Here is a 24,011-nt window from a genome sequence, read left to right as displayed (position 1 = left end):
CGACAACCCGGAAGAAAGCCCCCCTGTAGAGGAATCCCTTCTCCCCCTCTTTCGCATCGAAGGAGAAAAACATACCTTCCAAGGTGGTCGGGAAGCAGAGCCTCACCGGAACCGTCTCGAAAGAGCAAAAGCCTCGCCGCACCATCAGTAGCAGCAAGGAGACTTATTTGCCGGCGTAGTGGCAGCACCGCCACCCCCCGGAGACCGTACCTCCGCCCTCAGCATCAACGGCGAGGAAACCAGAGACCTAGATACTAACCCATCTAGTCTATATACAGCCGCGTGTCGATTCCCCGGCTCTCCTCCCTCTCCGGCACCGGACAGGCCATCACCGGAGAAGAAAGGGACCGGCGGAATCGCCGCCGGAAACGCGTATCGCCTCCTTTTCGCCCTGATGCACTGTAGCTAGGAGATAAGGACGGAAGCGCCGACAATTGTGTAAAAAAAAAACAAAGAAAACAAGAAAAAACAAAGGAATTTGTGGGTGCAGCAAAGAAGATAAGGGCAGCAGAGGAAGCTATATTAGTTTTCTGAATATTCCAAATATATAAGTTCATTCGTGCCATCCACTACGGCATGCACACACAGTTTAACTTTTTTTTAGCATCACACACAATTTAACACAAACACATACGCCTGCATCATCTACTTTCTCTTGGGCATGCACGGGCACTTTCCTCTCTCTGTGTTTTGATCCGGTGGGCTTTCGTTGACCCCAAGTAGGTGCTTGAGGTCGAGGGAAGGGAAGCATGCATTTTACAGCTTCAGCATCCTTCCAAGTTTGCCAAAAGACGAAGCCGGCAAACATGAAAGCCATCGAGTGTGGAAGAAGATCCACGAGTAACCATATTTTCCCTTCAGAAGAGGTACTCTGGCGTGTTATCAGTAGGGCTTGGTGTAGACGGTGACGTTCCTCCAGCGCGACTCCACGCGCGGCGACACGTCGTGGTGCTGCACGTACACCCCGAACTTGAAGTAGTGCGACGCGCTCGGCGCCACGGCCACGGCCAGCCTCGGCGCGCCGCCGTCGACGTACACGGCCACCGTCGACGCGCCGACGTCGTGCACGACGTTGAGCCGGAACCACCGGTCGTAGATGCCCGGCTCCACCGCCGCCCCGCTGTAGTGCCGCAGCGTGCCGTTGTACACGTGCAGCATCAGCGTCGTGGCGTGCGCCGCGCCGGCGTTCTCGTTGTGGATCTGCATCACCGACGCGCCCGAGGTACCCGACGGCACGTAGCAGTAGCCCTCGAACTGCCACACCCCGGAAGAGTAGTCATGGCCCTGCGATGAAACGACTAAGGGGCTGTTTGGATACGAGGTGCTAAACTTTAACAGTGTCACATCGAATGTTCGGATGCTAATTAGGAGGACTCAACATGAGCTAATTATAAAAATAATTGTAGAACCTTGTGCTAATTTGCGAGATGAATCTATTAAGCCTAATTAATCCATCATTAGCAAATGGTTACTTAGCATCACATTGTCAAATCATGAACTAATTAGGCTTAATAGATTCGTCTCGCGAATTATACTCCATCTGTGCAATTAGTTTTGTAATTAACTTATATTTAGTACTCCTAATTAGCATCCGAACATCCGATGTGATAGGTGTTAAACTTTAATAGGATGTTCCCAAACACCCTTTAATTAACCCAAAAGCCAAAGGAGAGAGACAACTAAAGAAGCCATGGCATTTGCTCGTGTTGTGCTTACTCGGAGCCTGACTTCGGTTCGGGGGTTGGTGGTGGTGGCGTTGTTGAAGGGCTTGTCGCCGGCGTAAACCCAGAAGGTGCGCACGCCGGTGCAGGCGTCGTAGCGGTAGCGCTGCTCCACTGGCAAGTCGTAGGGGCTCTGCACGACGAAGTCGCTCTCCGGGAGCTGCACCTTCACGAACCCGGCGGTGAGATCGTTGCAGCTGCCGGTGGCCACGGTGGACGCGGGGACGGCCAGGCACAGAACTACCAGTACCAGCACTATAGCTAGTAATGTCCCCATGGTGGCGCCGGCAAGTGGGGAGTAACGGCCGCTGGGGCTGGTGGAGCAGAGCGACGATGCCCTGGAGGATGAGAGGAAGGTTGGTTTGATCGATGGATCGGTCCCGGTCAGATCAGTGCGTGTGGTCATGTCGTTTTGCACTTGCCTTTTGGACCTGCTGCCCTGCCAAGGCAAGCCGGCTGTTCGGTTGAATAACGAATGCATTGATGATGCATGTGTTGTCAGCACTCAGCAGGCTGTGTGTAGTAAAAGCGGCGCCGGCCGGCAAAAGGAAGGGACACCAACTGTTTCACTGATGGTCAAATATATTTTTTTGGAACTGATGGTCGAATAAACTTGAATCTTCTTTGTTGCTATAATACAGTACTATGCTACACTGTCCCTTGTTTCTCCGGAGCAAAAAAGTGGTGCACCATCTTTTACTTAGAGTGCCCCCCAAAAAAAACTAGCGTCTTATTTGCAGCTGCATGGCTCCTCTGTCTTCTCACATCACATCCATTAGTGACACGGTAACACTTGGAGGTAGAAAAAGGTTCAGCGAGCAAGGAAGCAACGCCGGCATCAACAATTTCTTCATACAGGATTCACCCGGCCGGCTGGACCTTGTGGCGTCGAAAGGTGAGCAGTTTTGTAACTTGGTGATTGCCAAGATATGTGACACTCGATTTCGATGGCATTGCCAAACTTTTGCAGGTGTCACCAACAATAGTAGTTTTCTATGTTGGCATTACCGGCATATATTTTGTGTTGTTCATGTTCGTAGGGAACCAAACAGACACACAGACGCCAAAGTATTTGAAAAGAGCAGTCAGAAAGAATGCTCGTTGTACAGCATTTTCGAAGGACGTAACTGCAAATGGTTGAATCGCTTGCCGTCCGTCCCTGTCCCCGGCCGTCGCACTACAAACTGACAAGTGACAATACGCGCCATCAAGCCATTCAATATTGAGCCAGGCATGACACTCGGTTGGCTGGATGCCAACATCACGCCCAAAGGCGTGCAAGTGCCAACACAAGGTGACAATCCATTCTTGGACATCACCACCCAAGTCCCTGTTAATCACACATATAACCATGCACAAACTCGACTACTGTGGCGGCTAGGACCGGTCGAATCTCATTGTCAATCCTCGATCTCATCGACCATGGCCTCTTCCTCCCTCCGCAGCCTCGCCGCCGGCGGCGGTGCTGTGCCCACGGCAGCGCTAGGACTAGTAATCCTATGCGTCGCCCTTCCTGCGCCTGCTGTCGTAGTGGCCGTCGACGGCAGCTGCAACCTGACCGCCGGGTTCGTCCAGGTGGAGCTCCCGGAGGGCAACTTCGTGGTGCAGAGCCCCTACGACGTGGCGGAGAACCAGCGCTACAGCTACGACCTCGCCACCGGCGTGCGCACGTTCTGGGTGTACGCCGACGACGAGCCCTTCAACACCGTCACCGCCACCAATCCTCGCACCGAAGTCCGCCTCGCCGTAAGCACCTGCCGTCACACATGCAAACCTCTCTAAAACTCTATTCAAATTCATCACATGCTTGAATTCTTCAGTGCTGTACGTCTGAATTTAATCCCAGGGCCATGACTACTCGTCGGGGGTGTGGCAGTTCGAGGGCTACGGGTACGTGCCGTCGGGGACGTCGGGCGCGTCGGTGATGCAGATCCACAACGAGGACGGCGCGGCGCACGCCACCACGCTGATGCTCCACGTGTACAACGGCACGCTGCAGTACTACAGCGGGGAGGCCGTGGAGGACTGCATCTACGACCGGTGGTTCCGGCTCAACGTCGTGCACGACGTCGGCGCGTCGACGGTGGCCGTGTACGTCGACGGCGCGCCGAGGCTCGCCGTCGACGTGACGCCGAGCGCGTTGTACTACTTCAAGTTCGGCGTGTACGTGCAGCACCACGACGTGTCGCCGCGCGTGGAGTCGCGCTGGAGGAACGTGACCGTCTATACCAAGCCCTACTAGTTTGCTACACGTACCAAGCACTGCTCTTTATAGTCCCTAAAAAACCTCTAAAAGATTAAAAATCAAGTATGTTTTTGTCATCGTATTTGAGGAGACATGTTTCTATTTTTAATCCGGAATGAGCTTCTGAGCACTGATGAAGTTTTTGTAATCTCAGTATAGTTCCGTGAAATTTACTTGGCTTCTACCACACGCCGGAGATGAAGTTTTTACTGATCTGTGCAAATCGTATCCGCTGTTTCATCGCAAATTGAATAGTGGAAAAAAATTAAGTCAATTCTCACTAAGCGATCAATCGTGCTGAAAAGATTTTACTCCGGGAAAGCTACACGATTGTACTCCTACACCATACAATTAGCAGGATATAAACATCTTGCCACCTGCTAGCAGATGCAAGCACTGCCTTAATTGTTTTCTCATAAATTATCTGGAAGGTACTCAATATGCTGACATTTAAGTTTCCATATCCTAATCTTTTGCGTCATTAATACTGTACATAACTACCGGTCGAATCCAAAAACGCAACTACCGCACAAACCTATCGTGAAGCCATGACGACCTGCAGCCTCCTCGTCGCCGCTGTCGTCGTTTGCGTTGTCGTCTCGCCGGCGGCAGCGGGGCCCTACCTCTGTACATGGAGAACGGTAGCTCACGTCGACGACCCGTTCATTCAGAACCTCGGCAAGTTTGGGCGGTGGAGCAGAATGGCACCCCGCTCCGCTTCGACAAGGTGGAGAGCGCCAAGGCACAGGGTGTCGGGCAATGCGTCGCCGTTGTCGGCCTCGCGGGGCCTTTTAGCATCGCCGCCCTGAAGCACTTGACCCGCGGCCTTCTCCGGATCCAGATCAGACCCCTTGTGGCCGTGGCCGTTCTCACCCAGCTTCGCCTCCAGATCCATCGCCTCCATATTCCGCCGCCGAGAAGGTTAGGGTTTTTGCCCCGCCACCGAAGAGAAGGTTAACGAGATGCCTCTAGGGGGTACCCCGGACTAAACTTAGGCCCCCTTTGGTAGGGCTTCTCAACCGGCTTCATACCTGAAGCTCCGGAAATCTCGCTGAGAGGAGCCAGGAGAGGGAGGAGAAGCCCAAAAAGGGGCTCCCCGCGGCTTCGTCCCTTCGTGGGGCCAAAATCCCCATCTTGGCCATGGGCGCACGGGGTCGGAGGATGGCACGGGCGCGGGCGCAGGGAGGCCGGAGGACGGCCGGCGGCGGCGGGCGCGGGGCGGAGGTGGCCGGCGGCGCGTGCTGGAGCGGATAAGGCAAGCGGTGACAAAAAAGGATGCCAGCGTAGGGGGTGTGCAACATGTGCTTGTGACAATGTTTCTATTGGCTAGTACTGCACCTGTCTGGTTCTTAGGCATGCAAATATTTTGCATTTATCTGGTGCCAAAGACGTCCAAATAGATGGGGCCACCGGACAAGCTGTGCCTCCAAAGACCAAAAGCTAGTATGTAATAGCTTTGTCTTGACCGTGAATTCTTTTGTCGGACCAAATCTCATTGCTCTTCAATCTTCAATCGGGCTTAGGTTTACTTGGTCGAGCTAGCCATTGTAGCAGGTCTTGGTGCTTGTCACATATGAGTATAGGTGAGGATATTGAGTGGCGACAGGCTTTCTAGATATCCAACTGTCAATGCCAATTATCACAATTGTCACTGTAAAGGTGAATTAGAGATAATAATTGTCACCACCAAGCTGCTGTCGATTTATTCACTTTATCCCCAAGTCGTTTTACCATTGGCAAACACTGTTGTATCAATCCATCTTTCCCAAGGGGAGTTTGGCTCTGTGTGAATTTTGTGCAAAAATTTAAAAAGTAAACTGATGCTTTGTTGTTCTATACTTTTTTTTTGTCCCTAAACCACTTCATTTTGAGGGCGACAAGCCTCCTGTTCGCTTCAGCTTATTCAGCCGGCTTATCAGCCACCAAATAGTATTTTCCTCTGTAGTGGTGTAACTGAGACTGCCTTTGTAAGAGATGTTGTTGTATCCAAAGAAATCCAAGCATAAAATCTTGTCATCTTCAGACGATGAACTCCCTTTGTCCTTCACTTTCAGGTCAATCTCAAAAATAGGCTCATCCCACAGCAGGATAGCTCGGCTAGGACCTGTAAGTTCCAAAAGAGAATCCTGCATACAGTGACACAAATTCAAGGCCAGCAAATTTCAATTGCCTTTAGGAACACCATCACTAAAGGTGCATCAGCAGCCAGACAAATTAAAGGCCAGCAAATTTCAATTGCCTTTGGGAACACCATCACTAAAGGTGAATCAGCAGCCAGCAATTTATTTCACCAGTGATGCACATACAAAACCACTTAATAGCATTCTCTAAAATGAAGATTTAAGGATCAGGAATGTGCCCACCTACTGAAATCTTGCATGTCAGGGCCAGCCAACCAAGAAGTGAAGTGGATACCAACTATAAAAACTACATTTGATATACTTTTAAAAATACAACCAAGTTTTACTATTTACGTTTTAAGAGCCAGCAGCAACATGCATAAAGTATCTCTGATGGAAAGGTTCTGATCCTAATTCACAGTATCAACCTGTATAAATATTTCTTCCGAATGCTAGCTTTGAGTTAAACGCCATAAAAATCAGCTGATATTACCAGTACTACCAAGCAGATTACACCATATACATGCATTGAGATGCTTATAGTAGATTAAATGGGCGATGGAATAGGACAGAAGTTGAAACACAGATGTTTGAACATGCCTGAGAGGTGAGGGTCTGGCAATTATCTCTGCCTCGACTGAAGAGGTAGTTGCGCTTCCAGTCTAGGGAATCGCGCACAGCGACGATGCCATAGACATCTAGTGGCCATTGGAGGTCGCTGGTGATCTGATTCACCTTGACGAAGAAGACCTCCATGGTATCACCAGGTCCAGCAGTTGCTGGCAGCATCGGTATGTCCGTGTAGCACATGGGAGGGTACTGAGCTGAAAAAGGAAGGGGGTTATTTGTTAGTCCAGTCATCTATACCTAGACATCACAATTGATTGATGATGAAGCAAACAAATGCCGTGCATAAGGAAAAACTGTTACTCGTAGCTGTATATGATAAAATGGCTTGGAAAGGGGATTTATTTGACAAACAATGTAATTAGGAGCAAACATATGGGTAACTCACATAGATCTCAAGCCAATATCGGATTGAAACGGGGTTCATATTAACATTTAATATTATCTTTTATTCTTTCTAAAATAAAATCAGTAGGTTTTGTAAACAACAGGATCTAAAACGGATGACCCACATCATGGCGTTCTTCTAAATTAAAGAATGTAGACCTACACCCCGTCTGGCTAGACAGATCGACCTCCTACCATTGATCTCAAGCACCAGTCCCCAGCAAGTTCACGCGTCTAATTATATATGCCTCCTTGATATAAGAGAAGAAACGAATGCTTGATCAAGACGAGGAAAAGCATGAGAGATGTGCATGTGAATACGTACTCTCGGCCTCGAAGGGGATGGCGCCGTTTCTGCCGAACATCGAGAGCCAACTCTTGCGGTGCAATTCAAAGCAACTTTCCGGCCCCAGCTCCTCGTCCTCCTCCTCATCCGTCTCCATGGCGCTGCGGTGGTCGCCGTTGTCGGCCTCGCGGGGCCTTTTAGCATCGCCGCCCTGAAGCACTTGACCCGCGGCCTTCTCCGGATCCAGATCAGACCCCTTGTGGCCGTGGCCGTTCTCACCCAGCTTCGCCTCCAGATCCATCGCCTCCATATTCCGCCGCCGAGAAGGTTAGGGTTTTTGCCCCGCCACCGAAGAGAAGGTTAACGAGATGCCTCTAGGGGGTACCCCGGACTAAACTTAGGCCCCCTTTGGTAGGGCTTCTCAACCGGCTTCATACCTGAAGCTCCGGAAATCTCGCTGAGAGGAGCCAGGAGAGGGAGGAGAAGCCCAAAAAGGGGCTCCCCGCGGCTTCGTCCCTTCGTGGGGCCAAAATCCCCATCTTGGCCATGGGCGCACGGGGTCGGAGGATGGCACGGGCGCGGGCGCAGGGAGGCCGGAGGACGGCCGGCGACAGCGGGCGCGGGGCGGAGGTGGCCGGCGGCGCGTGCTGGAGCGGATAAGGCAAGCGGTGACAAAAAAGGATGCCAGCGTAGGGGGTGTGCAACATGTGCTTGTGACAATGTTTCTATTGGCTAGTACTGCACCTGTCTGGTTCTTAGGCATGCAAATATTTTGCATTTATCTGGTGCCAAAGACGTCCAAATAGATGGGGCCACCGGACAAGCTGTGCCTCCAAAGACCAAAAGCTAGTATGTAATAGCTTTGTCTTGACCGTGAATTCTTTTGTCGGACCAAATCTCATTGCTCTTCAATCTTCAATCGGGCTTAGGTTTACTTGGTCGAGCTAGCCATTGTAGCAGGTCTTGGTGCTTGTCACATATGAGTATAGGTGAGGATATTGAGTGGCGACAGGCTTTCTAGATATCCAACTGTCAATGCCAATTATCACAATTGTCACTGTAAAGGTGAATTAGAGATAATAATTGTCACCACCAAGCTGCTGTCGATTTATTCACTTTATCCCCAAGTCGTTTTACCATTGGCAAACACTGTTGTATCAATCCATCTTTCCCAAGGGGAGTTTGGCTCTGTGTGAATTTTGTGCAAAAATTTAAAAAGTAAACTGATGCTTTGTTGGTCTATACTTTTTTTTTGTCCCTAAACCACTTCATTTTGAGGGCGACAAGCCTCCTGTTCGCTTCAGCTTATTCAGCCGGCTTATCAGCCACCAAACAGTATTTTCCTCTGTAGTGGTGTAACTGAGACTGCCTTTGTAAGAGATGTTGTTGTATCCAAAGAAATCCAAGCATAAAATCTTGTCATCTTCAGACGATGAACTCCCTTTGTCCTTCACTTTCAGGTCAATCTCAAAAATAGGCTCATCCCACAGCAGGATAGCTCGGCTAGGACCTGTAAGTTCCAAAAGAGAATCCTGCATACAGTGACACAAATTCAAGGCCAGCAAATTTCAATTGCCTTTAGGAACACCATCACTAAAGGTGCATCAGCAGCCAGACAAATTAAAGGCCAGCAAATTTCAATTGCCTTTGGGAACACCATCACTAAAGGTGAATCAGCAGCCAGCAATTTATTTCACCAGTGATGCACATACAAAACCACTTAATAGCATTCTCTAAAATGAAGATTTAAGGATCAGGAATGTGCCCACCTACTGAAATCTTGCATGTCAGGGCCAGCCAACCAAGAAGTGAAGTGGATACCAACTATAAAAACTACATTTGATATACTTTTAAAAATACAACCAAGTTTTACTATTTACGTTTTAAGAGCCAGCAGCAACATGCATAAAGTATCTCTGATGGAAAGGTTCTGATCCTAATTCACAGTATCAACCTGTATAAATATTTCTTCCGAATGCTAGCTTTGAGTTAAACGCCATAAAAATCAGCTGATATTACCAGTACTACCAAGCAGATTACACCATATACATGCATTGCGATGCTTATAGTAGATTAAATGGGCGATGGAATAGGACAGAAGTTGAAACACAGATGTTTGAACATGCCTGAGAGGTGAGGGTCTGGCAATTATCTCTGCCTCGACTGAAGAGGTAGTTGAGCTTCCAGTCTAGGGAATCGCGCACAGCGACGATGCCATAGACATCTAGTGGCCATTGGAGGTCGCTGGTGATCTGATTCACCTTGACGAAGAAGACCTCCATGGTATCACCAGGTCCAGCAGTTGCTGGCAGCATCGGTATGTCCGTGTAGCACATGGGAGGGTACTGAGCTGAAAAAGGAAGGGGGTTATTTGTTAGTCCAGTCATCTATACCTAGACATCACAATTGATTGATGATGAAGCAAACAAATGCCGTGCATAAGGAAAAACTGTTACTCGTAGCTGTATATGATAAAATGGCTTGGAAAGGGGATTTATTTGACAAACAATGTAATTAGGAGCAAACATATGGGTAACTCACATAGATCTCAAGCCAATATCGGATTGAAACGGGGTTCATATTAACATTTAATATTATCTTTTATTCTTTCTAAAATAAAATCAGTAGGTTTTGTAAACAACAGGATCTAAAACGGATGACCCACATCATGGCGTTCTTCTAAATTAAAGAATGTAGACCTACACCCCGTCTGGCTAGACAGATCGACCTCCTACCATTGATCTCAAGCACCAGTCCCCAGCAAGTTCACGCGTCTAATTATATATGCCTCCTTGATATAAGAGAAGAAACGAATGCTTGATCAAGACGAGGAAAAGCATGAGAGATGTGCAGGTGAATACGTACTCTCGGCCTCGAAGGGGATGGCGCCGTTTCTGCCGAACATCGAGAGCCAACTCTTGCGGTGCAATTCAAAGCAACTTTCCGGCCCCAGCTCCTCGTCCTCCTCCTCATCCGTCTCCATGGCGCTGCGGTGGTCGCCGTTGTCGGCCTCGCGGGGCCTTTTAGCATCGCCGCCCTGAAGCACTTGACCCGCGGCCTTCTCCGGATCCAGATCAGACCCCTTGTGGCCGTGGCCGTTCTCACCCAGCTTCGCCTCCAGATCCATCGCCTCCATATTCCGCCGCCGAGAAGGTTAGGGTTTTTGCCCCGCCACCGAAGAGAAGGTTAACGAGATGCCTCTAGGGGGTACCCCGGACTAAACTTAGGCCCCCTTTGGTAGGGCTTCTCAACCGGCTTCATACCTGAAGCTCCGGAAATCTCGCTGAGAGGAGCCAGGAGAGGGAGGAGAAGCCCAAAAAGGGGCTCCCCGCGGCTTCGTCCCTTCGTGGGGCCAAAATCCCCATCTTGGCCATGGGCGCACGGGGTCGGAGGATGGCACGGGCGCGGGCGCAGGGAGGCCGGAGGACGGCCGGCGACGGCGGGCGCGGGGCGGAGGTGGCCGGCGGCGCGTGCTGGAGCGGATAAGGCAAGCGGTGACAAAAAAGGATGCCAGCGTAGGGGGTGTGCAACATGTGCTTGTGACAATGTTTCTATTGGCTAGTACTGCACCTGTCTGGTTCTTAGGCATGCAAATATTTTGCATTTATCTGGTGCCAAAGACGTCCAAATAGATGGGGCCACCGGACAAGCTGTGCCTCCAAAGACCAAAAGCTAGTATGTAATAGCTTTGTCTTGACCGTGAATTCTTTTGTCGGACCAAATCTCATTGCTCTTCAATCTTCAATCGGGCTTAGGTTTACTTGGTCGAGCTAGCCATTGTAGCAGGTCTTGGTGCTTGTCACATATGAGTATAGGTGAGGATATTGAGTGGCGACAGGCTTTCTAGATATCCAACTGTCAATGCCAATTATCACAATTGTCACTGTAAAGGTGAATTAGAGATAATAATTGTCACCACCAAGCTGCTGTCGATTTATTCACTTTATCCCCAAGTCGTTTTACCATTGGCAAACACTGTTGTATCAATCCATCTTTCCCAAGGGGAGTTTGGCTCTGTGTGAATTTTGTGCAAAAATTTAAAAAGTAAACTGATGCTTTGTTGGTCTATACTTTTTTTTTGTCCCTAAACCACTTCATTTTGAGGGCGACAAGCCTCCTGTTCGCTTCAGCTTATTCAGCCGGCTTATCAGCCACCAAACAGTATTTTCCTCTGTAGTGGTGTAACTGAGACTGCCTTTGTAAGAGATGTTGTTGTATCCAAAGAAATCCAAGCATAAAATCTTGTCATCTTCAGACGATGAACTCCCTTTGTCCTTCACTTTCAGGTCAATCTCAAAAATAGGCTCATCCCACAGCAGGATAGCTCGGCTAGGACCTGTAAGTTCCAAAAGAGAATCCTGCATACAGTGACACAAATTCAAGGCCAGCAAATTTCAATTGCCTTTAGGAACACCATCACTAAAGGTGCATCAGCAGCCAGACAAATTAAAGGCCAGCAAATTTCAATTGCCTTTGGGAACACCATCACTAAAGGTGAATCAGCAGCCAGCAATTTATTTCACCAGTGATGCACATACAAAACCACTTAATAGCATTCTCTAAAATGAAGATTTAAGGATCAGGAATGTGCCCACCTACTGAAATCTTGCATGTCAGGGCCAGCCAACCAAGAAGTGAAGTGGATACCAACTATAAAAACTACATTTGATATACTTTTAAAAATACAACCAAGTTTTACTATTTACGTTTTAAGAGCCAGCAGCAACATGCATAAAGTATCTCTGATGGAAAGGTTCTGATCCTAATTCACAGTATCAACCTGTATAAATATTTCTTCCGAATGCTAGCTTTGAGTTAAACGCCATAAAAATCAGCTGATATTACCAGTACTACCAAGCAGATTACACCATATACATGCATTGCGATGCTTATAGTAGATTAAATGGGCGATGGAATAGGACAGAAGTTGAAACACAGATGTTTGAACATGCCTGAGAGGTGAGGGTCTGGCAATTATCTCTGCCTCGACTGAAGAGGTAGTTGCGCTTCCAGTCTAGGGAATCGCGCACAGCGACGATGCCATAGACATCTAGTGGCCATTGGAGGTCGCTGGTGATCTGATTCACCTTGACGAAGAAGACCTCCATGGTATCACCAGGTCCAGCAGTTGCTGGCAGCATCGGTATGTCCGTGTAGCACATGGGAGGGTACTGAGCTGAAAAAGGAAGGGGGTTATTTGTTAGTCCAGTCATCTATACCTAGACATCACAATTGATTGATGATGAAGCAAACAAATGCCGTGCATAAGGAAAAACTGTTACTCGTAGCTGTATATGATAAAATGGCTTGGAAAGGGGATTTATTTGACAAACAATGTAATTAGGAGCAAACATATGGGTAACTCACATAGATCTCAAGCCAATATCGGATTGAAACGGGGTTCATATTAACATTTAATATTATCTTTTATTCTTTCTAAAATAAAATCAGTAGGTTTTGTAAACAACAGGATCTAAAACGGATGACCCACATCATGGCGTTCTTCTAAATTAAAGAATGTAGACCTACACCCCGTCTGGCTAGACAGATCGACCTCCTACCATTGATCTCAAGCACCAGTCCCCAGCAAGTTCACGCGTCTAATTATATATGCCTCCTTGATATAAGAGAAGAAACGAATGCTTGATCAAGACGAGGAAAAGCATGAGAGATGTGCATGTGAATACGTACTCTCGGCCTCGAAGGGGATGGCGCCGTTTCTGCCGAACATCGAGAGCCAACTCTTGCGGTGCAATTCAAAGCAACTTTCCGGCCCCAGCTCCTCGTCCTCCTCCTCATCCGTCTCCATGGCGCTGCGGTGGTCGCCGTTGTCGGCCTCGCGGGGCCTTTTAGCATCGCCGCCCTGAAGCACTTGACCCGCGGCCTTCTCCGGATCCAGATCAGACCCCTTGTGGCCGTGGCCGTTCTCACCCAGCTTCGCCTCCAGATCCATCGCCTCCATATTCCGCCGCCGAGAAGGTTAGGGTTTTTGCCCCGCCACCGAAGAGAAGGTTAACGAGATGCCTCTAGGGGGTACCCCGGACTAAACTTAGGCCCCCTTTGGTAGGGCTTCTCAACCGGCTTCATACCTGAAGCTCCGGAAATCTCGCTGAGAGGAGCCAGGAGAGGGAGGAGAAGCCCAAAAAGGGGCTCCCCGCGGCTTCGTCCCTTCGTGGGGCCAAAATCCCCATCTTGGCCATGGGCGCACGGGGTCGGAGGATGGCACGGGCGCGGGCGCAGGGAGGCCGGAGGACGGCCGGCGACGGCGGGCGCGGGGCGGAGGTGGCCGGCGGCGCGTGCTGGAGCGGATAAGGCAAGCGGTGACAAAAAAGGATGCCAGCGTAGGGGGTGTGCAACATGTGCTTGTGACAATGTTTCTATTGGCTAGTACTGCACCTGTCTGGTTCTTAGGCATGCAAATATTTTGCATTTATCTGGTGCCAAAGACGTCCAAATAGATGGGGCCACCGGACAAGCTGTGCCTCCAAAGACCAAAAGCTAGTATGTAAGAGCTTTGTCTTGACCGTGAATTCTTTTGTCGGACCAAATCTCATTGCTCTTCAATCTTCAATCGGGCTTAGGTTTACTTGGTCGAGCTAGCCATTGTAGCAGGTCTTGGTGCTTGTCACATATGAGTATAGGTGAGGATATTGAGTGGCGACAGGCTTTCTAGATATCCAACTGTCAATGCCAATTATCACAATTGTCACTGTAAAGGTGAATTAGAGATAATAATTGTCACCACCAAGCTGTTGTCGATTTATTCACTTTATCCCCAAGTCGTTTTACCATTGGCAAACACTGTTGTATTAATCCATCTTTCCCAAGGGGAGTTTGGCTCTGTGTGAATTTTGTGCAAAAACTTAAAAAGTAAACTGATGCTTTGTTGTTCTTTCCTTTTTTTTTGTCCCTAAACCACTTCATATTGAGGGCGACAAGCCTCCTGTTCGCTTCAGCTTATTCAGCCGGCTTATCAGCCACCAAACAGTATTTTCCTCTCACAACAAATCAGCCGTTTCAGCTTTTCAGCCGGCTTATAAGCTGAAGCGAATAGGCCAAGCAGTTTCCCATGCTACCATGCAGATGCAGTTAGCACCAGTCACATGTTTTCCCCTTTCCAGAATTTTTTTCAAAAGATCCGGAAGATGTCCGACGTATATTAATAAGAAGAAGAGAGTTAGATCCAGTTTATGAGGGAAACCGGATCCAGTCACATGTTTTCCCCTTTCCAGAATAAATCTCTTCTTTTGTCAATCTCTTATATCAGCCATTCAGGGACCCTTAAACACGACATCAAGTAGGCTAATCTAGTCGTCACGACTGAGTTAGTTAAAATGAGCCTCCCACCACTGGTTATACCTCTCCTGGAGAAAGTGTCAATACTAGTATCGATTTTAGACAGGATCACAGGATCTTGGACTGGATTTCACGTGGGATAGTGGCAGGCCAAGATAGATTTGAGGGAAGGATGAAATTGGACAGCTTAAGATGTTTGAGATGCTTTGAATTTCCTAATCATTCCAACATATAGAGATAAAGGTGGACTTTAAAAAAAATTGACATTAAGACCAGTGTTTCTTTGCCAAATCAGTGAGGATCTCATGTAACCATTTCACTTGTACAGTATCTCCTTCGATAAGGATCAAAGTTTCATCTGCATATTGTAGAACTAGGCAAGGGCTGTTGGGTAGAATGGGTGTCTTAGAACCCCTTCCGGTGCAAAACGGTTGATTCTTTGTTGAAGGATTTCTGCAACTATTATGAAACGCACAGGTGAAAGATGATCCCCTTGACGAAGCCCTTTTCTCATTTGAATCCAGGGTCCCGGTGTGCCATTTGATAAAACCGCCGTCTTTGCTGCTGTTTTTAAAGCTGACATCCAGTTGATACAATTCTTTTGGGATGCCTCTCACTTGCAAAAGCCCGAACAGGCATTCCCAAGAAAACTGTGTCAAAAGCTTTCATCAAGTTTAAGGATGTCAGCTCTCTTTTTCCTTTTTTCGCAACATTGAAGTATTTAACTAAGTCTGCAGCAACCATGAAGTTGCCTGCTATACATCTTCTCTTAACAAAACCAGTTTGCTCTTGATTCGCTAAATTTCCATTTGGAATCTTGCAGAGAGAACTGTTGTTACCAATTTTACTGGGCAATTTAACAAAGAGATTGGTTGATATGAATCTGGAGTGCAATAATCTTTATTTTTCTTAAGCAGGACCATGAAAGATCTGCTGATTCTCACACGATCTAGAGTGCAGTTATGAAAATCCCGGAAAGTTTGATGTATGTGGTGCTTAGTAAGTTGCAAAGAAAAATGGTAGCAGCCCAAACCAAAACCATCTGGTCTTTTGTCTTTTGGAACATCTTTGACTGCTGCAAGAATTTCTTGGTCAGAGAAAGGTGCTACGAGAGGAAAATCATATAGTGTTGGGTAGACAGCACAAAAACCAATTTGGTCAAAAAAAAATTCCTATGTACCAAACAGGTTTTTGTATAAAAAAGAGTTAGAAAAACCTTACGAGTGTAGAAATGGTTGCCTTCACGTTCCACGGTTCCACCACCTTTTGCTGTTATTACTTGGTCATTGGACTTTGATTGCCTTTCAGGTACGATTGGAATTACAAACAGATCAGATAGGGTTCCATATATCTTGAGGTAACATTTCGTCAGCATCCTTCACAATCATCTAAGTGCATGCCCTTTTCAACAGTTAGATTGCTTAGATATGGTCTGTGTTGATGAGGTATTTTCTTGTTGTCGTTGTTAGTTGACATTTATATTTTTCCGTGAAGGGCTGTATTTTCCCCCCAATTAATATTAGCTACTTGCAATGTTGAGATGTTGTAAGCCATTGATCTTTTATGTGACTGTACAATAACATGCTCACCAGTAAGAAAATAGCCATGCTAGACACAAAGAATTTTGTAACACCAAATGCCGAGGATTTTTCTTTTACAAAACCTCTCTATAGAAGGAGATAAAGAATGTACGGTCAGCCACTATAGATACCTGCAATGGCACCAACTGTGACTGTAGGCGCTCAATGCAGTATGCCATCGTTTAAAATTTACCTGGCCTTTTCATATCTCTTCGTTGCTTTAACCACCAATTCAACTATATATCACTTTAAAAAATACATAAAAAAACAAGGATCGTTTGTGATGAGAACAATAGGATAGTTTGTGAGATTTTTGCTGATGAAGTTTTAAAAGGAAATAGATCAAGTACTCATTTGAGTAAGACCGGGTACAAGAATGTGATAGCAAGGTTTAAAGAGAGGACTGGGATTGAGTACACTAGAAAGCAATTCAAGAATAAATGGGATAAGTCGAAGCAAGATTATGGTATTTGGAAGCAGTTGAAAAATAAGGAGACTGGGATTGGATGGGATGAAACTGGGAAGAATATTGTAATGTCAGAGGCATGGTGGAAGAAAACAGCAAAAGTAAGTAGACAAGTTGCAGTTGTTTCAAATTTTTCATTTTACAATATGTAAAAATATTAATATCTAACTATTGCATTTCAGGATATAAAGGGCTCTACCAGATTCAAGCTGAAAGGACTACAAAATGAAGAACAACTAAGCATTATGTTTGAAGACCTCAGAAATACTGGTGATGAACATTGGTCCGCTTCTAGTGGTATAGCACCTTCTTCAGCAAACTTGTCTCGTGAAAGCTCTCCAATTCCTATTGATGATGAAGATGAAGCAGACAAAGTGGATTCGGACAGTGAGCCGGAGGAGGTGACACCTAGGAGTGTGCATGGTTCAAAGAGAGGTCGAGGGGCTAGTAACATCAAGGGAAAGAAACCCAAGACAAGTACAGGGCATTGGTTTCAGGAACAAATGGGCAAGATTGTGGAGATGAATGAGAGGACAACTGCATCTTGTGAATCTATTGCAAGGAGGGAGGATACATCTGGTTGTTCCATCCAGGATGTCATGGCTTTGGTCAAGAATTGTGGGGCTCTTCCCTCGACGAATGAACATTTTATTGCATCTCTAGTTTTTACCAAGAGGGCTGAACGAGAGATGTTTATGACTTTGGATACACCTGAGGAGAGGTTTGATTGGCTGAAGAGGAAGTATGAATGGATGACTAGAAATGATGTGCCTAAGTAGTTTGTATCCTTTGGATTGGATTCTATTTCTATTTCTATGCTACTCAGAAATATGTATGCTTATGTATGCTACTTTGAATCTATATTCTATATATGCCTAAGTAGTTTGAGTGTTGTTACTTTGAATCTTATGTATGCTACTTTGAATCTATATTCTACTTTGCAATTCATGAGTGTTATTTATATCATGAACAGATTTGAATCTTCTGATGATGAGATATCTGATCATGATGAATGGGTTAAAAACACTCTAGGATTGTTGCGGTCTGCTCAAAATTGTCAATTTGCCACTGCTCTTATTTCTTGCAAGTACTTCATGACTTACCATGACAAGAATGATGTTAGAATTCCGGCTCAAAGTGGATTCGGTTGGACAATGGAGAAGCTGAACACTCCAGGTGAAAGTCATAAGCAATTCCGAATGAATGCATCTCTATTTTACAAGTTGCATGATCTGTTAGTGGGTAACTATGGACTAAAATCATCTCTTCATATGAGTTCTATGGAATCATTGGCTATTTTCCTACTTGTGTGTGGGCATGGTACTTCTACCAGTGGTGTACATGGTATATTCAAGCACTCTGCAGAAACAATTAGTAGAAAATTTGAGGAGGTATTGATATGTATGGTGGCTATGAGTGCAGACTACATAAAGCCAATTGACCCTAATTTCTCTACTACACATCCTAGGATTAGTAATGATCGTAGGATGATGCCACACTTTAAAGATTGCATTGGAGCTTTGGATGGCACTCACATTTCAGCGACACCACGTCCTGAGGACCAGATTAGGTACATTGGTCGGAGTGGCAAAGCGACACAAAATGTTCTTGGTATTGTTGATTTCGACATGAGGTTCACTTATGCGTCTATTGGTCAGCCCGGGTCTATGCATGATACTAATGTTCTCTTCCATGCACTTCGACATGATCACTCTACCTTTCCACACCCCCCTCTAGGTATGTCGGATCACGTACCTTATCTTTTCTCATGTCTATACATGAATGCACGTGGCTCACAACCTTCATTTTTTTACATGTGTATTTAGGAAAGTATTATATGGTTGATGCCGGGTACCCAAATAGACCTGGATACTTGGCACCATACAAGGGTGAAAGGTATCATGTGCCAGATTGGAGGAGAGGTCCTGCTCCAAATGGTGAGCAAGAACATTTTAACCATTTGCATTCAAGTATTCGCAATGTGGTAGAGCGCTCTTTTGGTGTGTGGAAAATGAAGTGGAGAATCCTTCTCAAGATGCCGAGTTACCCAATGGAGAAGCAAATGATGATAGTTGCCGCAACCATGTGTCTCCATAACTTCATTCGTGAAAACCACACACAAGATAAGGATTTCCGCAAATGCGATCGGAATCCCGATTATATGCCCACTATACCTTCAAGATATAGGAAGCACTATGTCTCTCAAGATGCTGGAGATACATCCAACATGGAAACAGATGATCGGACCATGGATAAATTCCGAGATGATCTTGCTAGAGCAATCTTCCTTTCTAGATCATCTTGAGTATGTCAGTTAGCTTATATGGTTGCATGCTATGTAAGGATCGTAGCTATTATTTATGAACCGTGATGAATTCAAATATTAAAAAAAATCAGCTGAATTTTTTTTGAGAGAAATACAGGAGTAGCAATTAAAATACAGGAGTAGCAATTCACGGTCAAATATGCAAATATTAGCTGAATTCAAATATTTCTAACCTGGATGCGACATCAGCTTAGCATTCGCTAGTAATCTATTTATGAACCGTGAGTATCTATTTTCATCTATTAAAAAAATCCATATAGTTAAGGGCATCTATGACATTTGATTTATCAAAGCCATTCCTAAAAATACATGAGAAGCCGTTTTGCCAAACACTTTTCAGAATGGCTTCAGCTTCACCAGAAAAGCTGTTTCACCAGAGCAGCCACAGCCGCAGCCATTTCAGCCACAGCCACAGCCCTACCAAACAGGCCCTTATAGAAAATAGGTTAGTACATGCCACTTTTTTCCAAATAACGTTCCAACTATAGGACAGTATGAACCGTTCCCTTGGGCGATCCCACCAGCCAGTGGAAAAGGCTCCGGCCCCATCCCGTTGCGTCAAACGCGACTGACGGAGATCCTCAATTTCAAATCAAAGTTATAAAATTCGAATTTCAAACTCTCCCATTTTTTCTTCAATTTAATCCTCCTTCTAAAGCAAGCCTCCGCTTGGGTCCCACCACGACCACGGGTATCTGGTCCCATCAGTCAGCCAGTGCCGCACCGCACGCGACCCGAGGCGCCTCGCCGCGCCATGTCCATCGAACCACTGCGTCCCTCCCCGGCGGCGTCTATTCCGTATTCCACCAACGCTCGCTCGTCACTCCCCTACCAAAATCCGTCGATCTAAGGGCGGCGATTCAAGAGAGAGCTGGACCCGAGCCTCTCCGGCGGGTGGATGGTTGCGGCACGGAGCGGGGGGATGGAGTTCGCGGCGATGAAGCGGAGGGAACTGTTGGAGCTCTGCCGGCAGCACGGCCTCGCCACCCGCGGCTCCAAAGCCGACCTTGCTGCTAGCCTCGCGGGTGCAATCTCGGTACGGCCTCCAAAACCCTCGCTCTTGCCTCTTGGTCCTGCCCATTGCAGAAAACTTCAGATTGCCTGTCTATTTGGGGAAAAACTATATTGTCAGAAAGAGGCCCTTCCGAAAAAAAAAATCCTGTCAAAAAGAATATTTTAGAAAGAGTAAAATGCAACGTGTGTATCAAAACTTGTGGAGAGGAGTGGATGCAATCTCATCGCATAACTTGAAATTGAAAAGTGAGCGAACCTGGTATGATCTTGTTTTATGGGTACTATATTCGGTCATTAGCATGTCATCATGGCAATGACTGGACTGCCACCATGGCAGTGGTAGGTTTGCAGGCTGCCAAAAAAAAACTTCCCTGTGCGTTGGGAGGGAGCAGCTGAACTTTTGTTTCTTCTCATTTGCATCAGTTCCTTCATTTGCATCACTTAATGGAAGAACCACTCTATGGCACGCATGGTTTAACGAGGAGAAGACTTGTCACAGAACAGATCACGCTCGCTGGTTTTGTTTGCTCCAATGATTTTGGAAGAGGAATTACCTAATTAGAAGGCAGCAAGAAGAATGATAGGTTCTGCTGATAGGTTCTGCACTTCTATCCTGTTGCTGCACACTTGTACCTCTGTAATATCATTAGTCAGACATGATTTCTTAAATTCTGTGTTTAGAGTGACTCAATCGGTAGCTTTTCAGTTCACATATGTACTGAAAAACATGCTAATAATCCTTCGATGCAGGGACTGCTGAAGTCAGATTGCTCCCATGCAACAAGAAAAATGAACAAATAAAAATTATCAGACTGCTAAGTCAGATTGCTCCTTTGCATGCCACATTGGAGGTTTAGTGCTTAGTGGTGTCCACATGGGTATGGGTTTGATTGCTTTGTTTGACAGAATTATGACCTGACTGCACCTCTAAGTTCTAGGACGAGATTGCACTAACGGCATAAGTTTGGTACCCCTCGTGCGTTTTACTCTTTCAGAAAAGAAATAGCAGAGAACCCAAGCCATTTCCACTTCTTTTTACATGAAGTAAGGAGCAATGGTGTGCGTATTATAGTCTCTGTTTATATGCACAATCCTACTAGAAAACAACTAAAATATATTGCAGGTAGTAGCTTAGTAACCTGAAGTGTGCATTTTCCTTTTGTTTCCCATTTCATCGACGTGTGGTCTGCGATTCTGGATACCTTATGAAGAACCATCAGAGAATCACCAAACCATGGCAACATGAACAATAGTCCATGCATGATGCGATCAAGTTGCCAAGTTTGCTTATCCATTCACATATGACATGTCACCCTTATGACAAACTACAACGTTTCTAACAAATAGTGGAGTGCTTTCTATTCTGATCTCTGTTGATTTTGGGTTTGATTGCTTCTTTTTTTCAGGGGGCTGCTGCTGCAGAGAATGCGGTTGAGGTGGTGGTGGGGAAGGGGTGTCTGAAGCGGCTAGGAGGTAGTGCTAGCTGTGGCACTTCCGGTGCTGCCAAGAAGGTGCGATTTGCATTGGATGAAGAGTCGGAAGAGAGGGCAAGAAGACGGAGGTCCCTTGTGGTCTTGCAGCCGGTTGTTACCAAGACAAGGGGGAGGCGCAAAGCCAAGAAGGCACTTGCTGCTGCAGCAGTGAGTGGAAGGGGTCAGCAGCAGAAGTGCAATGATGTTGGTTGTGATTCTGCTGATAAAGATGTCACAGGAAAGGTGGGTACAGATGCCCCAGTGACGCGGTCCACAATGAAAGCGATGTGTTTATGTGCTCATAGTGGGGCTGAAAGTTGGAATAATCCTGCTGTGGCTGAGAAAGAAGGGATGGTAGAAGCAGCTACTGATAGGAAGCAGAGGTGGAAGACCCGGGAGAATGCCGTGGTTATTGCTGCCAATTCTCATGAAGGAATTTCTTGTAGGATCACACTGAGTTCAAGCTCATCATCGGCAGCAGCCCTGGTGTATCCTTTTGTTGAAAAGAAGAGAGGGAGGAGGAAGGCAAGAGATGGTAAGGATGAACTAAGTGCTGTGGAGCAGGCTGCTGAAGTTCAAGATTTGACTACTGCAGCAGTACCGGTTATTATCAAGAGTAGAAGTAGCAGGAATGGAGAGTATTACCCTCTATCTGCTCAAAAGTCTCCTAAGATGCTGGTATCTTGCCGGACCACATCAAGCTCACTAGCAGCTGCTGTGACATTGCCCACTGACAGTGGATGCAAGTGGAGGAAGACAAGGGGTAGGCCCAAGTCCAAGGAGGGTGCAACAGTAGTGAGCGGAAGGGGTAGTCGGCAGAAGTGTGATGTTGGTGACGATTCTGTTGATCATGGTACTTTTGGAGAGGTGGGTGCAGATGCTCCACTGACACAGTCCAGGAAAAAAGCTGTGAATTTGTGTGCTGAAAATGGAGTTGAAGGTCAAAATAATCCTGTTGAAGCTGAAGAAGAAGGGCAGGTGGTAGGAGCAGCTTTTGATAGTAGGAAGCAGAAGCGGAAGCGGAAGGCCCAGGGGAATGCTGAGGGTACTGCTGCCAATGCTCTGGCTGGAGTTTCTCATGGAAGCACGAGGAAATCAAACTTGTCTGCTGTTGTTGACAATAGGAGAGGGATGAAGAAGGTAGGAGATCATAATGATGAACTTGGTGTTGAGGAGCAGCCTACTCAAGTTCAAGTTGAGGAGCAGCCTGTTGAAGATTGTGTTCCTGCTGTGCAGAAATCTGGCAGGACCAGAAGAACAGACTCAGTAGCAGCTGCTGCGATGTTGGCCATTGTCACTGAAAACAAGGCGAGGAAGGCAGAAGATGTACACCCAGATGGAGAGCTACCTGCAGATTTGGAGGTTCCTCGAATTGGTGCTCCCATTACCAGGTCATCAAGGAGCAGAAATGTTCAAGTTTACAACAGTGTGGTGGAAGAAACACATGTCGGCGAGAAGATTGAAGACAAGAGGAAGCCCGATAGACCATCTACTCACAGTTGCAGGCGTCAACAGCTTGCATCATCTGTAAAGGAAGAAGAGCAAGTTGCTGCTTCATGTGAGCTCCCTCGACTAAAGCAATCAATGAGAAACCATCCTGAGGCTGATGAATTGATAAGTAATGCAAATTTAGAAACCAACAAGTTTTGTAGATTACCAGTGGCCAATGACTTGAAGATAGTTCACCCATTGACACTTAAGGCTGCTAATACTAGTGTGGAAGATGTTGTGACGAAGGCAGGAAAAGAGATGGGTTTCACAAAAAGCAGCAGGGAGGATAAGATAAAAATTACTGGTGGAGTTTCAGTCTCTGTTGACGATGGTACTAAGGCTTCAGCGGCAAAAACGGAGTTAGGAGTGCTTGTTAAAACAACCACAGGTATGCATGAAAGTGTTAGCGGTGAGGAGTTTCAAAGTGCCAAGGGTGGAGATGTGGGTAAGCAGCCAGCAGTAAGGGGGCCTGTTAGGCGATCAACACGTAGATGTGTGGTGGCGGGTTGAATCTGAGGCAGCCCTCTCTTGGATTGTGTCCATATGCTCCACCACCTGGAGCTCATGGAGCCAGGTGGCTTTTTGTTAGCATGCCCAGGGTCTTGTGGGAGCAAGATTATAAGGTCAATCTAATCTTGAACACCATCGATGCGCCGGCTTCCTCGTCAATTCTTTTGGTGCCTGCTCTCGGAAAGAGTATCTGAGAGTGAGGTTGAAATAGTATATTGCAATTTCTCCTTAGCCGCTGGAGAAAGAAAATTATTTTGCTTAGTGGTGGAATTATAACATAGTGCTATCATGTAATCAAGTGTATTTTATGTGCTCACAAATTATATTGACCATGTAGTTACCTATTTGATTTGAGCCTCACTTGTACGAACTCCATTAAATCGTCATATGTATCTCAACTTGCATTGCATCCATGACTGGCGTGGGCACTTGGCTGCGCAATGCTAGATTCTGCATGTCTCTGACTCAAA

At 46.6% G+C, this 24,011-nt stretch overlaps 7 protein-coding genes across 7 annotated transcripts; 3 read left to right on the top strand and 4 right to left on the bottom strand.

The window, feature by feature from the left end:
• Positions 1-882: 882 nt before the first annotated feature.
• LOC117864913 (citrate-binding protein) lies at positions 883-2,449 on the bottom strand. The gene is made up of 2 exons (XM_034748981.2): positions 1,717-2,449; positions 883-1,284 (listed from the first exon to the last, which is right to left on the bottom strand). Exons 1-2 carry the CDS (start codon positions 2,200-2,202, stop codon positions 883-885), a joined length of 888 nt encoding a protein of 295 aa, XP_034604872.2. The 5' UTR covers positions 2,203-2,449.
• Positions 2,450-2,688: 239 nt separating this feature from the next.
• Positions 2,689-4,381, top strand: LOC117865851 (citrate-binding protein). Its single transcript, XM_072295094.1, has one exon. The coding sequence runs from the start codon at positions 3,646-3,648 to the stop codon at positions 3,961-3,963; it is 318 nt and encodes a 105-aa protein (XP_072151195.1). The 5' UTR covers positions 2,689-3,645; the 3' UTR covers positions 3,964-4,381.
• Positions 4,382-6,590: 2,209 nt separating this feature from the next.
• LOC117864912 (uncharacterized) lies at positions 6,591-7,935 on the bottom strand. Its single transcript, XM_034748980.2, has 2 exons — positions 7,426-7,935; positions 6,591-6,910 (listed from the first exon to the last, which is right to left on the bottom strand). Exons 1-2 carry the CDS (start codon positions 7,694-7,696, stop codon positions 6,624-6,626), a joined length of 558 nt encoding a protein of 185 aa, XP_034604871.2. The 5' UTR covers positions 7,697-7,935; the 3' UTR covers positions 6,591-6,623.
• A 468-nt stretch (positions 7,936-8,403) lies between these two features.
• LOC117864911 (uncharacterized) lies at positions 8,404-10,817 on the bottom strand. The gene is made up of 5 exons (XM_034748979.2): positions 10,252-10,817; positions 9,513-9,736; positions 8,721-8,918; positions 8,524-8,574; positions 8,404-8,415 (listed from the first exon to the last, which is right to left on the bottom strand). Exons 1-5 carry the CDS (start codon positions 10,520-10,522, stop codon positions 8,404-8,406), a joined length of 756 nt encoding a protein of 251 aa, XP_034604870.2. The 5' UTR covers positions 10,523-10,817.
• Positions 10,818-12,275: 1,458 nt separating this feature from the next.
• On the bottom strand, positions 12,276-13,867 carry LOC117864910 (uncharacterized). The gene is made up of 2 exons (XM_034748978.2): positions 13,078-13,867; positions 12,276-12,562 (listed from the first exon to the last, which is right to left on the bottom strand). The coding sequence occupies exons 1-2, from the start codon at positions 13,346-13,348 to the stop codon at positions 12,276-12,278; spliced, it is 558 nt and encodes a 185-aa protein (XP_034604869.2). The 5' UTR covers positions 13,349-13,867.
• A 2,560-nt stretch (positions 13,868-16,427) lies between these two features.
• Positions 16,428-17,507, top strand: LOC117864909 (uncharacterized). Its single transcript, XM_034748977.2, has 3 exons — positions 16,428-16,432; positions 16,535-16,829; positions 16,911-17,507. Exons 1-3 carry the CDS (start codon positions 16,428-16,430, stop codon positions 17,505-17,507), a joined length of 897 nt encoding a protein of 298 aa, XP_034604868.1.
• Positions 17,508-19,730: 2,223 nt separating this feature from the next.
• Positions 19,731-23,954, top strand: LOC117865972 (uncharacterized). Its single transcript, XM_034750256.2, has 2 exons — positions 19,731-20,090; positions 21,475-23,954. The coding sequence occupies exons 1-2, from the start codon at positions 19,953-19,955 to the stop codon at positions 23,539-23,541; spliced, it is 2,205 nt and encodes a 734-aa protein (XP_034606147.1). The 5' UTR covers positions 19,731-19,952; the 3' UTR covers positions 23,542-23,954.
• Positions 23,955-24,011: the final 57 nt, after the last annotated feature.

The sequence above is a fragment of the Setaria viridis genome, chromosome 7 (assembly GCF_005286985.2).
Source record: "Setaria viridis chromosome 7, Setaria_viridis_v4.0, whole genome shotgun sequence".
In the NCBI taxonomy this organism is placed as follows: domain Eukaryota; kingdom Viridiplantae; phylum Streptophyta; class Magnoliopsida; order Poales; family Poaceae; genus Setaria; species Setaria viridis.
The sequence above is the reverse complement of the archived record's forward strand: the minus strand, read 5'-3'. Positions and strand labels throughout refer to the sequence as shown.

Excerpts from the sequence above, each read along its gene's own strand:
- LOC117865972 (XM_034750256.2), top strand. The coding sequence starts at position 19,953 with ATGGTTGCGGCACGGAGCGGGGGGATGGAGTTCGCGGCGATGAAGCGG. Across the intron at positions 20,091-21,474 it reads GCCTCGCGGGTGCAATCTCG|GGGGCTGCTGCTGCAGAGAA; the intron begins GTACGGCCTCCA and ends TCTTTTTTTCAG.
- LOC117865851 (XM_072295094.1), top strand. The coding sequence starts at position 3,646 with ATGCAGATCCACAACGAGGACGGCGCGGCGCACGCCACCACGCTGATG.
- LOC117864912 (XM_034748980.2), bottom strand. The coding sequence starts at position 7,696 with ATGGAGGCGATGGATCTGGAGGCGAAGCTGGGTGAGAACGGCCACGGC. Across the intron at positions 6,911-7,425 it reads CATCCCCTTCGAGGCCGAGA|CTCAGTACCCTCCCATGTGC; the intron begins GTACGTATTCAC and ends TTCCTTTTTCAG.
- LOC117864911 (XM_034748979.2), bottom strand. The coding sequence starts at position 10,522 with ATGGAGGCGATGGATCTGGAGGCGAAGCTGGGTGAGAACGGCCACGGC. Across the intron at positions 8,919-9,512 it reads GCCAGACCCTCACCTCTCAG|GATTCTCTTTTGGAACTTAC; the intron begins GCATGTTCAAAC and ends CACTGTATGCAG. Across the intron at positions 8,575-8,720 it reads CCACTACAGAGGAAAATACT|AGCCAAACTCCCCTTGGGAA; the intron begins GTTTGGTGGCTG and ends AAATTCACACAG.
- LOC117864910 (XM_034748978.2), bottom strand. The coding sequence starts at position 13,348 with ATGGAGGCGATGGATCTGGAGGCGAAGCTGGGTGAGAACGGCCACGGC. Across the intron at positions 12,563-13,077 it reads CATCCCCTTCGAGGCCGAGA|CTCAGTACCCTCCCATGTGC; the intron begins GTACGTATTCAC and ends TTCCTTTTTCAG.
- LOC117864909 (XM_034748977.2), top strand. Across the intron at positions 16,830-16,910 it reads GGTGGAAGAAAACAGCAAAA|GATATAAAGGGCTCTACCAG; the intron begins GTAAGTAGACAA and ends ATTGCATTTCAG.
- LOC117864913 (XM_034748981.2), bottom strand. The coding sequence starts at position 2,202 with ATGCATTCGTTATTCAACCGAACAGCCGGCTTGCCTTGGCAGGGCAGC. Across the intron at positions 1,285-1,716 it reads GAACCGAAGTCAGGCTCCGA|GGCCATGACTACTCTTCCGG; the intron begins GTAAGCACAACA and ends GTTTCATCGCAG.